At 36.5% G+C, this 13,309-nt stretch overlaps 1 protein-coding gene across 2 annotated transcripts in view; it reads left to right on the forward strand.

Annotated features, from left to right (window-relative positions):
* RSF1 (remodeling and spacing factor 1) overlaps window positions 1-13,309 on the forward strand; it is a 157,241-nt gene that overhangs the window by 127,791 nt on the left and 16,141 nt on the right. For both annotated transcript variants that reach the window (XM_025419540.3, XM_025419541.3), the window contains exons 8-11: window positions 3,690-3,794; window positions 4,899-4,978; window positions 10,017-10,071; window positions 10,803-10,912. In XM_025419540.3, coding sequence (XP_025275325.1) covers window positions 3,690-3,794; window positions 4,899-4,978; window positions 10,017-10,071; window positions 10,803-10,912 — 350 coding nt within the window. The remainder of the gene's footprint in view (window positions 1-3,689; window positions 3,795-4,898; window positions 4,979-10,016; window positions 10,072-10,802; window positions 10,913-13,309) is intronic.

Genomic DNA, 13,309 nt, shown 5'->3' on the forward strand with positions numbered 1-13,309 from the left:
TCTAAATACCATTCTCCACTAAAGGAAACAGGGTTTCTAGGAGAAATGGCTAATTCAAAGGCTTGGGCAGGGAAAATAACAAGATGTGCCTGGAGTGTTCTATAGTGTCAGAAAGTGATAAAGTGCTTTAAAAAAAAGGGATGCAGATGAGTCCTAAGGACACAGGAACGAACTTGAAAGAACTAGCAAAGTGCCTGTTGCTGGGGCAATTTGAATAATAAATAATGGTTTTAAATTCTAACCCAGTGACACCTGGGTGGCTCAGTGGTTGAGCATCTGTCTTCGGCTCAGATCGTGATCTCCTGGGATCCTGGGATTGCCTTCCTTATCGGGCTCTCCCAGGGAGCCTGCTTCTCCCTCCTCCTATGTCTCTGCCTCTCTCTGTGTGTCTCTCATGAATAAATAAAATCTTCTAATCTTCATTAGTCAGCCTGATACAAAGAAGTGACTGAATAAACAAATAAATAGGGGTGACGGTCATATTTTCTTTTTTTTTTAAGATATTTATTTATTTATTCATGAAAGACACAGAGAGAGAAAGGCAGAGATATAGGCAGAGGGAGAAGCAGGCTCCATGCAGGGAGCCTGATACGGGACTCGATCCCATGACTCCAGGATCACGCCCCAAGCCAAAGGCAGGCGCTTAACCGCTGAGCCACCCAGGCGTCCTGAAGGTCATATTTTCTTTACAGAAGAATTCAAAATAATAGAAGGCATGAAGAAAATAGATGATCATCATTAGAACACCACGGTAGCAATTGTTGCAAGCAATAATGTAGTGCTGATGAGCACTAAAATTAGTGGGTGAAATTTTTTAATTACTGTGGTTGATTTTAAGTTTTATCTTCAAATTCTTTGATACTCCACTCTCCAGAAAGTGGAGCTTAATTCTTCTCCCTTGAGTGTGAGTTGAACTTACTGCTTCTAATGAGAATAGGTATGCAAAGTCATGATGATATCATATACCTCCAGATGTGATGCAATGAGCAGGGCACTTCACCTCTGTGGTACTCTTCTCCAAAACCCATAACTTGAGTCTTATCAAGGGAATACCTCAAACAAACCCAAACTGAGGAGCTGTCTACATAATATCTGACTAGTACTCTTAAACTGTCATGGAAGACAAAGACTAAGCAACTGTTACAGATTGGAGGAGATTAAGAAAATCTCCTATTATATTGCATTTAATGTGCATATGATATATGATATCATCATGACTTTTACTAGTAATAGTAACCTTGATCACAGTAATATCTGTTGGTTTTTTTATCACTGTAAAATTACTACTTTTCACTTTGCATACCTATTCTCATTAGAAGCAATAAGTCCAACCCACACTCAAGGGGAGGAGAATTAAGCTCCACTTTCTGGAGCACTAGTGGAGTATCAAAGAATTTGAAGATAAAACTTAAAATCAACCACAGTAATTAAAAAATTTCACCCACTAATTTTAGTGTTCATATAAAATGCAATATAATATCCTGGATTGCATTCTGGAATCAGAAAAAGAACATTAGTGGAATAGCTGGTGAAATCTGAATAAGGTCTGTTGATCAGTTCATAGTAATGTACTCATATTAATTTCTTAATTTTTATAAGTGTCCCAAGGTTATGTGAGATGTTAACATTAATGGAAGCAGTGTAAAAGATTTATGGGAATTCTACTATCTTTGCAACTCTAATGAAATATAAAATTATTTAAAAATAAGTGTTTTTAAGTTAAATATTCCTGAGGTACATTTTAAATTTCAGAGAATTGGTCATCTTAAACTCCAATAATATAAAATGACGACTTAAATCTAATTACTGTTAGCCTTTGTTTGCGAACATAATGGTCCTAAGTATAGCTCTATTCCTCATACCTTTGTCCCTTCCATATTTGAATTTACATTATAAAAAGGATCATGAATGTTTCTTACAGACAGGTAATTGAAATACTTTATTTATTTGTTTGTTTATTTATTTAAAATTTTATTCATTCATGAGAGACACACACACACACAGAGAGAGAGAGAGAGAGGCAGAGACACAGGCAAAGGGAGAAGCAGGAAGCAGGCGCCATGCAGGGAGCCCAACGTGGGGCTCGATCCCAGGTCTCCAGGATCAGGCCCTGGGCTGAAGGTGGCGCTAAACTGCTGAGCCACCCAGGCTGCCCCGAAATACTATATTTAAAGTGGGAATTGGGGCACCTGGGTGGGTCAGTCAGTTAAGCATCTGACTTAAGCTCAGATCATGTTCCAGGGGTCCTGGGGCCAAGCCTCAAGTCAACCTCTCTGATCCACCGAGGACCTGCTTCTCCTCCCTCTGCCTGCCGCTCCCCCTGCTTGTGCTTTCTCTTTCTCTGTCAAATAAATAACTAAAAGTTTTTTCTTTAAAAGTGGGAATTATCTGTATTTTTTAAATCCTATGTGTAGTCAGGAAGTTTATGATGATTGAACTGTAAAACTCTGTTAAAAGGATATGTTGTTACAGTCCTCAAGGCACATTATAAAAAGGATTGCAACTCTAGTTCAGAAGAACTTATAATTTGGGGCACCTGGCTAGCTCAATAAGTAGAGCATGTGACTCTTGATCTCGAGGTGTGAGTTTGAGCCCCACTATTGGATGTTGAGACTCCTTAAAAATAAAATCCTAAGAGATTCCTGGGTGGCTCAGTTGGTTAAGTGTCTGACCCTTGATCTCAGCTCAGGTCTTGATCAGGTTGTGAGTTCAAGCCCTGCATTGAGCTCCACACTGGGCGTGGAGCCTAATATAAAAAATAAGTAAAATAAAATACTTTAAAAAAAGAAGAAGAAGAGGAAGAAGAACAACAACAACAACTTGGGACGCCTGGGTGGCTCAGGGGTTAAGTGTCTGCCTTCAGCTCAGGGCGTGATCCGGGATTCCAGGCTCAAGTCCCACATCAGGACTCCCTACATGGAACCTGCTTCTGCCTCTGCTTGCCCCTCCCTCCGTCTCTCTCCCTCTCTCTCTCTCTCTCGGATAAATAAAATCTTAAAAAATAATAATTAAAAAATAAGTAAATAAAAAAGAAGAACTTATAGGGTACCTCGGTGATGTAGTCACTTGAGTGACCGGCTCTTGGTTTTGGCTAGGGTCATGAGATTGAACCCCACGTCAGGCTCCGCATGGAAGCATGGAATCTGCTAGAGATTCTTTTCCTCTCCTTCTGTGCTCCTCCCCCTACACCTGCTCTCTGTCAAATAAAATCTTTTTTTAAAAAAAAAGAACTTGTAATTTTTCACTGGATTTTGTAATTTAACATATTGTAAATTATTTTGTTTTCTCTTTTAAAAAATGTCATGTTAGGGTAGCCATGGTGGCCCAGCGGTTTAGCGCCACCTTCGGCCCCGGGTGTGATCCTGGAGACCTGGAGACCTGGGATCAAGTCCCATATCGGGCTCCCTGCATGGAGCCTGCTTCTCCCTCTGCCTGTGTCTCTGCCTCTCTCTCTCTCTCTATGTCTCTCATGAATAAATAAATAAAATCTTTAAAAAATACAAAATTAAATTAAAAATGTCATGTTAGATCTCAATTAGCAGAACTTTTTTAGTTTTTTGCACATAAAGATACTGTGAAATTGTATATTTCATAGTATAGTACTAAGAAATATTGAAATGTCTTTAACTTCAGAGTCATTGAATTTTAGTCATAGAATTAGGTTGACATTAACCCCTGGTTTATTTCAGATTCTTCTGTGTGACTCTTGTGACAGTGGATACCACACTGCCTGCCTTCGTCCTCCTCTGATGATCATCCCAGATGGAGAATGGTTCTGCCCTCCTTGCCAACATGTATGACCCAGCACACCTTTGTTTTTAGTCTTTGGTTTTATATTCCGATTATTAAAACTTCTGGACAGCCACTAAACATTTTTCATTTTCAGAGCATTTTGTAAATACTGTTTACCTTTCATTTAAAGTTCTGTAAATTTGAGACTATTGAAACAATTCTCTTTTATTAATATCTTTTAGGTGTTCTTTTTTTTTTCACATTTGTTATAGGCACAAATAGCCCCAAATTAAAATGATATATAAGGGAAGAAATAAGTTTCTTCCTGTTCTTTTATCCCTTTAGAGTTGATATTATGAATTTTGTGCCATTATGATGCTACTATGAATAGAAACATGGGTTATATTTCTCTTATATCTTGATTCAGGTGAATTTCTTTTGAAAGTTGAACAACAGGCTATCTTTATGCCACTGCACCCCAGGGGTCCTTTCTCACAGGTCCAGTCTGATTTTGCTTTAAAAATGATAGGCTTTATTGCATCTCCCAGTGAAACAGACTTCCTTGGCTTAGCATAGCTTTCTGAGTTACATTCTTCATTTCTGTTTTGACCCAGTAACCATGTGGCATGGTTTTGTAATTTTTTCCCATTCTCTTTTTTAAAAATAGTGATTGCCACCATTATATTGTACATAGAACCATCTCCCTTAAAAATGGGCGATTCTTAAAACTTTTTAATCACTATAAAGATGTTGAGCCAAATGCTATCTTAAACATTGATTATCACCAGCAAAGTAGGCATAAAATGTATTTCTTAATGAGGCTAGGAGTTTCTCTGATGTGTTACTGCAGAGATACTGTGCTCATATTCAGTTCACTGGAGGCTAAAGCACCTCTTTTTGTAATTAAACACAAGGACCATCTTCGTGTTCATTCACTATGTGACCCCTCATCAGCTCTCAGCATAGCCCAGTATCCATGAGCCAGCATGCAAGGGATAAATGATCATGAGAAAAAGTGTTAAAAATGACACTCATGAGGCACCTGGCTGGCTCAGTGAGTAGAGCATGTGACTCTTGATCATAAGTTCAAGCCCTCTCTGGGTGTAGTTATTTCTTTAAAATTAAACAAAAAGAAAAGGAATAATACTCATGTTTTGCTCTTTCAGAAACTACTGTGTGAGAAATTAGAAGAACAATTGCAGGATTTGGATGTTGCCTTAAAGAAGAAGGAGCGTGCTGAACGCAGGTATTGTGATATGTGTGTGTTAATGTTTTACTTGGGAATTTGATAGTAAAATTATTTTGCATTATAGGTTAACATATCTATCTAAAGTAAGAATTGGCAAACTGTGACCTGTAGGTGAAATTTGACATGCTTCTTGTTTTTGTATTACTGGGAATTTTTTTCATTTTTAAATGATTGAAAAACATCAAAACAAGAATCTTATTTCATGACAGATGAAAATTCTATATTCCAGTTTCATTGTCCATAAAAAAAACATAGCCATGTTCATTTGTTTATATATTATCTGTTGCTGCTTTAACACTATAGCACCATAGTTGAGTAGTTACAACAAAAACCTTATGACCTGCCGAACTCCTGATCTAAAATATTTTTCAAAACCCACTCTGAATAAATATTGGCCCAGTTATTGTGGAGGATATATATCTTACTAAGTATTGTAATGAGTGCAAGAAAATTCTAAGAACTGGTCTAGTTATCCATGTCACCTCTTTGTGTGGGCAGAATTAACACTGGTAAAATAAAGAGCATTTAAATGCTGAACTGTGTCATAAGAGTCATAACTTCTAGTCTTAAGAAACACCTCCCTTTTCAATTTACCACCACAATGTTGTCCTAAAGCAGTTGGAGAAGACTTCTTGAAAGAGGTAAGACTGGAGTTGAACCCAATCTTTAAAAGGGGGCTCAAAATCAGGACAGTAAGTTTGTTTATTTATATTTATTTGTACTTTCTTTGATTAATCTATTGCCAAACAGTCATTCATGCCTACTGTGTATCAGACTAAAGAGAAAAGATGAATGAGACAAAGCTCTCCTTATATGGAACTAACCTCTGGCAGAATACAGACAGAGGAGCCAATGATACAATAAAGTAGACAGATTATGGTTTATTCAGAACAGTACAAAAATACTGTGGAGGGGCATTTTAGTTCTGTTAAGGGTTTGGGTTATCAAGCAAGTCCTTGGAAGATAACATAGGGTTGGACAAGCAGAGAAAGTGTATTTCAGGCAAAGAGCCAAATGCAAGCAAAAATAAAATGTGGACATGAGAAGGGGACAGTGGTAGGAGATGAAGTTGAAAAGTAGATTGAGGCCGAATTGTGCACAGTTTGGCATATCTGACTAGGGAATTTGAATTATTTCTACAGGTACTAGGAGACCCATCAAAGGAGAGATAAGTATAATCAGATCTTTATCTCAGAAAAATGCCCTAGTATAAGAATGAGAGAATTAGGGTTGAGACTGTTGCAGTGGAGATTAGGAGAGCTGGTTAGGCCTGAACTAGAGCATTCCTTACATAATAAAGTAGAGGTGTTAAAAGAGAATTTTCAGAAGCTTAATCAGGAGGATTTGATGCCCATTCATACATATTGTGAGAAAATCTAAGCAATGTCTCCTGGTTGGTCTTACTACCTTCATTTGCTGCTACTGTAACTTTCACCTGCTGTCTCATAGTCTTCCACCCCAAAATTTAGCTTGCTTTAACAGTCAGCTAGCTCATTTGATAATCCTCTCCCTTTACTCCCCCATACTGTGAACTCTGTAGGTTCAGCCTCCAGTTCCTGTTTTATTCCTTACTAGTCAACTTGAGCTCTCTGGTTTATAATGGATGCTACTTCTTTTAAAGGCAAAACTAATCTCTAAAGTTGACTAGGAGATAAAAATATTTCATCTTTAAAAATCACTTGTCTTAAATACCTTTGTATTTAGAAACTCTGGATAATAGTCTGGTATGTAATTATTTAGGGTTATTCTGATATTTATAGTTGTTCCTGTTTCTGTTTTTGACACTAGAAAAGATCTAACTAGGGATGCCTCAAATTAAATCATAATAAAAAATTAGGCATTTTTAAAATTCTTTTTGAAATCTGCCTACCCTTCTGAGAAATGAGTAGTGTTTTCATATCCTAAAACTGATTTAACTTAGCAAGGTAGGTAGTTAATAGGCTTACTCTTTAAGGGCATGGAAGAAAATATATTCTCTAAAAGTCCAATATAAACCACTTAGCAATTTGTCTGATAGTCAAATTATATCTGCTTGTGTTTTGGAAACTTGTGATGTTTATGCCTTTTATATGTGGAAAGACTGGTTAAAATTTTTTAAACTGCCTCACTGTGGGATATATTGTTACAATCAAGAAATACTTAAAATTTTAGAAATTTATGTTAAAATGTGCCACAATACTTATTCACACTATTGGTCTCCCATTTACTAATTCATTTACTTTTGCTTCTGCTTTGGATAGTCTCCTTCACTTAAATGTCATCCTTTAAGAGGACATCCATAATTGTGGCTTTAGATTACACACTAAATCCTTTTTGAGATTGCTTCACAGAAAACAGAGCAAAGATACTATTACAGAGAGATCAGTCTGGCACAAAGCCAGTTAACTGAATTATTGCTGTTATTTTTTAATTCTCCCCAATAATCTCGTTAATAAAGTTTTCTTTATAGCTCCCGATATATATGAATCCTAGGGATTCTAAACAGCAAAATATGTATATTTCTAAAGTAAATAATATATTAACTGTAAATTACAGGTGATTTCATCTGTTTCTAAAATTGAGCATTTTATTCATCGTTTTTAAAATCTGTGGAAATATTTTTTCTAACGCTCATCCTAGAAACTTAGAGCCTTGGTTACTCTCTATATCATAGAATAAGAGCATCTTTCCCTTTGTTCGTACATTTATTCAGCATTTTTTTTAAGATTTTATTTATTCATGAGAGACAGAGAGTCAGAGACATAGGCAGAGGAGAAGCAGGCTCCTCGTGGAGAGCCTGATATGGGACTCCATCCCAGGACCCCAGGATCATGACCTGAGCCAAAGGCAGACACTGAACCACTGAGCCACCCATGCGCCCCAGATTTATTCAGCATTTAACCAACATTTAGTGAGCACCTATTTTATGCCAGGCAATGTAATCAAAATGAAGTATATTATGTGGTGTCTACCTTAAAGGACTCTACAGTATGATGATGAAGAAGGATTTGTCAATGAGTAATTAGTGACTAGACAGCAACTGTCAACAGAGCTGGAGTTGTGATGCTCTGAAATTTGATGCCCCTTCAACTGGTTTGTAAATATCCCTTCCAGAATTTGGTGCTAGACATTATTTGGGAATTCAAATAGCTCTGTACTTCCAGAGTACTTTTACTAGTGTTTGCTAGCAGAGAGTTGGATTTAATCAGGGTTGGAATTTTCCAGGTAATGTAACAGAGGGAAGGAGAGAAAGAGACAAGGAATTTGAAAGTGTATGCAAAGGAGTATTTATAATGATGGACCATGGAGTCTAAGCCAGGTAAGGGGGAAAGTAAGGACACAAGGGAGTTAATGGACAGTTTTGAAAAGAGGCCAGAGTCGATAGACAGAGGCCCCATTGGAGTCAGGGAATTGTTGGAACCAGTGGACTAGAAGGAGTGAGCCGGAAAGTGAGCCAGTAGAAGTCAGATAATAGGTTCCCTGAAATGGAATTTTTAGGAGGGTTGTGGTTATTTGTAATGACGACTTCTGGGCCCAGTATGATCATTGAGCCAGGTGGTGGTGAGATAGAATAGAAGATACATTTTTTCTATAAGATTACTGAGCATTTTAAAAAAGAAAAAAAAAGCAAAAAGTGCTGTGATGAAAAATCATAACCTACCTTCAAGATGCTACTCAACTGTTACCACCTAGTTAAAGCCTCAACTTTCTCAGCTCTTCAAAAAAGTTACTCTTTTTCATGTTTCCATTATACCTCTTCATAATGGACTACAATCAGTTGTTAAATAATTGTGAGGACAATAACCGTGTATTATTTACCCTTAGGATTCCCAAGCCTGACACAAATCATCACCCAAGTATGGTGGATGTGAAGTAAATGTTTTTCAGTTGAGTTGAGGAGATAATAATAATCAAGTGAAAATAGAGATTTTGAGGTATAAAAGAGGAAACTGATACAATAGTAAACTTGGTGTTGAACATATTAGTAACATATCCATGAAGCCTTACATGTTAATTCCAGATAGTACTTGTTCTTGGCTTTCCTAGTTTTTAATTCATTTACTGTCCTGTTTTTAATCAGGTTTTGATTAAAATAACTTTATCATTTTCTTACATGCCAATTTTCCACTGAGTAGCTTTATAACCCGTCTCAAAAAAGACTAAGATTCTTGTTAGCAGAGCCATGGGTTTCTAGGGCAGTAAAGGCTACATTGAATGCACCCTCAATCCAGTTCCTTCAATGAGGGACATCACAAGTAAAGGAAGAGTGGTCATTTCCATCAGTTCAACATACACAGGCATGTATACAGGAGCTCCATGTATACAGGACAGCTCCTCTGTCCTTAGTGAATTAGATTAACTTTGAGAAAACCAGAAAAAAAATACCTATTGTGGAAACAGTTTGTTATGTAAAATTTGTTGAATTAAAATCAACAAAGGTTTGTTTCTTTGATAAGAAATTATGGAAATCTCAGTGTTCCAAATTCATATTTCCTGGAGAAATGTTAACTGACTCTAAAAATAATCTTCTTTGGAGCAAATAGGGTACAGAGCCATGTGGCTGCATTGCCTTTTTTCTTCTCTGCAAATGAATGGTCTTAGTATCATTCACTGGGACCTTTATATGGTTCTATTGTATAGAATTCTTTTTTTTATATGTTTATTACCATGAGATTACAGTGGTATATATATGAAAACTTCTAGCATAACAAAGATCTAGTTTGTCCAGCATTGAGTTTCTGTGAGTTGCAGTGTGACTCTCCTCATGAAGTTTCCTTGTCTATTTCAGTTTACAGGTTTTATTTCATCAGTATAATTATTCTCAAGGCTATAATTTTCAATTACATCTTTTTAGGATTTTTACTTTGAGAAAGTTTTGTGCCTCCCACAGATACCAGTATGATAAGCTTTATAGACAGTAGCCAACATGTCTGTGATCTAGCCTTTGCTGTTACATGAAATCATAATTTTAGTATTGTCTGTGTTAATAATGTTATCATAACAATTTTATTTTTAGCAAATCTCAGGTTTGTACATTTTTGTTTTTCACTTAAAGGAAAGAACGTTTGGTGTATGTGGGTATCAGTATTGAAAACATCATTCCTCCACAAGTAAGTTTCTGGTTTGTAGTATTTTTGAAGAAGAGACTGCCGTAATTGTTCTAAAATTTAACCCAGTTTATGTAATGTGAATGGTTTTAAATATATAGTATACCTGTTTTATTAAAAGTGAAAGTTTAGGACCATAAAGAAACCACCCAGATTTTCCTGTTTTCTGTTAGAAACTTCAATATTTGTTCTTAACAGTTGGTTTCTTTGAAGGAATATTGTTTTACATTTATTTGTCTAATTTCTAATTAAGGATATCTCATGAGTGAAAGTACATGTAAGATGGTTTCCATTTTCATTCAGACTTAATTAAATCACATGCTTAAGTAACCTGTTTTGGTTAGTTACTTTCCTTCATCATCATGCTTCTTTCTTTTTCTAAATCCATTATTTCATTGATTCAGATATTTCACTAAGTATCTTCTATGTGTTAAATTTAATTATTTGTTAAAAAAATTCATCAGTGGAGAAACTTCATCACAGTTGTTTTGAAAGAGGTAATTATAAATTTAAATATAAGAATTTAATACAGAAGTGCTTTTTTTTTGATCATCAGTACTCTTTTTAAATCTCTTTACTTAGTATTGCCGTGTTCATTCAGTTTTTTTGGGGGGGAATCACCTCACTTTTTTTAGATCTTTCCCATGTACTGCCAGACAGATATTAGAAAACTATTTCAAGAAATTTTTTCTGGACTCATAACCTATATATGTATTATCATATTTTTAAACCAGGAGCCAGATTTTTCTGAAGATCATGAAGAAAAGAAAAAAGACTCGAAAAAAGCCAAAGCAAACTTACTTGAAAGGAGGTCAACTAGAACACGGAAATGTATAAGTTATAGGTATGAAATATATAGAAATGGTTACAATGAAAGAGTATAAAATGTTTTTTTTAATTATACAACATGACCCAAAAGTATATGCTTTTTCCCTTTGTAATGATCAATAGTGATTATATCTGTTACTTACTATCTTTAGAATCATACAGCTTTAGAGCAGCCAGCATGATCTTTTCAAAACCTAAATTTGCTCATGTCATTCTCTTCTGCTTTCTGCATTCAAATCTACTTTGTCAGATTTCTATAGCTCTTGGGATAAGGATCGATGCTTTTAACAAGGCCCCTACAGGCACTGCCTAGTCTGCTGTGTACTCAGCTTTTCAGCTTTGTCTCATCCACATTTTCCCTCTGTCCTTATTAGCCACAGTCTTCTTTCAACTCTTTTGCACATATTTTTTACTCAACCTAGGATTTTCCTCCTGTTTTTACCTTGTTAACCTTCTCTTGATCAAATCTATTATATGCCCTCATAACAACCAGTTCTTCTCGGGATCCCTGGGTGGCGCAGCGGTTTGGCGCCTGCCTTTGGCCCAGGGCGTGATCCTGGAGACCCGGGATCGAGTCCCACGTCGGGCTCCCGGTGCATGGAGCCTGCTTCTCCCTCTGCCTGTGTCTCTGCCTCTCTCTCTCTCTCTGTGTGTGTGACTATCATATATAAATAAATAATTAATTAAAAAAAAAAAAAAACAACCAGTTCTTCTCTTTGAAAGCACTTATCGTGGTGATTGTGATTTTAATTATTAAATTAATATTTGTCTCGCCCACTAGACTGTTAGCATGAAGGTAAAGACCATGTCTATTTTTCACAGTCTTCTGCCCTTTACACATGTTGCAACATGTCCTTGAGAAATACTGTTTGCTGTTAACTGCATCTGGCTTTATCTGTATCTGTCATTCTATCTGGATGAGTGGATACACAGAGTTTTACTTTTTCAGAATTTATGTTAAGGAAAGGCTAAGCTACAGCTGCAGGGTGGTTTTTCTTTCTTTCTTTCTTTCTTTCTTTCTTTCTTTCTTTCTTTCTTTCTTTCTTTCTTTTTTAAGATTTTATTTATTTATTCATGAGAGAGAGAGAGAGAGAGAGGCAAAGACACAGGCAAAGAGAGAAGCAGCCTCCATCCAGGGAGCCCAATATGGGACTCAATCCCGGGACTCCAGGATCACACCCTGGGCTGAAGGCAGGCGCTAAACCGCTGAGCTAAACCATTGATCCCCTGCAGGGTTGTTTTTCATAACCTTGTTTGTAATTGTGAAAAACCTGGAAGTAAACTTTTAACTAAATTATGATACATCTGTAAGGTTTGATACATACTATTAAAATCTATGTTGTAGAAGAATTTTTAACCTGGAACTTGGGAGTCCTCTGAAATTAGATATAAAATTTTATGTTTGTGTGGATATGTATTTTTTTCCTAGAGAGGAAATCCATAGCTGCAATGAGTTAACTCAAAAAGCAAATATTTGGCTGTTAAACTCTTGTTAATCCATTGTATGCTTTTAATCCAACACTGTCCGATAGAATTTACTATGGTTATGGAAATGTGCTATTTCTTTACTCTCTAGCACGGTAGTCAGTAGCCATATGTAGCTATGGAGCATTTAAAATCTGGCTAGTGAGGAACAGAATTTTTCATTTTAATTTAAATATAGATAGCCACACGCAACTAGTAATTACCATATTTTGCATAGTTTTAGACAAGTCACTTTATCCCTTTGGTCACCTCAGGTCTAAAGTGAAAGGAGTTTTGTATGTGAAGAAATCTTGGAGGGGATCGTCTAGACTTGTCAAAGATTCTTTAAGTTAGGGGAAACAGCCCTTGTGAGAGATAGATAATTCTAAAATTCTGACCATCTGTATATGGATTTTGGTAATAAATATGATCTTTGAGGACAATAATAGTGTAGTCCTCACGCTTAAGTATTATTACTAGAATACCAATTCAACTTACTTTGCTGTGTGATTTGTATAGTGAGAGGTTGGCAAACTATGGCCTGTGGAACAAATACTGCCGGTTTATGTAGATACAGCCCATGACCTAGAAATGGTTTTTATATGTATAAATGATTGAAAAAAAAGACCCAAAAAAAAGGGATCCCTGGGTGGCGCAGCGGTTTGGCGCCTGCCTTTGGCCCAGGGCGCGATCCTGGAGACCCGGGATCGAATCCCACATCGGGCTCCCGGTGCATGGAGCCTGCTTCTCCCTCTGCCTGTGTCTCTGCCTCTCTCTCTCTCACTGTGTGCCTATCATAAATAAATAAAAAAAAAAAAAAAAAAAAAGACCCAAAAAAGAAAGTTGTAAGATGATTACATGAAATTCAAATCACAGTGTCCATAGATAGTTATACTGGAACACAGCCATATTGGTTCACTTGCATTATCTATGGCTGCTTTTGCACTAC

This window comes from Canis lupus, chromosome 21 (genome assembly GCF_003254725.2).
Source record: "Canis lupus dingo isolate Sandy chromosome 21, ASM325472v2, whole genome shotgun sequence".
Taxonomy (NCBI): domain Eukaryota; kingdom Metazoa; phylum Chordata; class Mammalia; order Carnivora; family Canidae; genus Canis; species Canis lupus.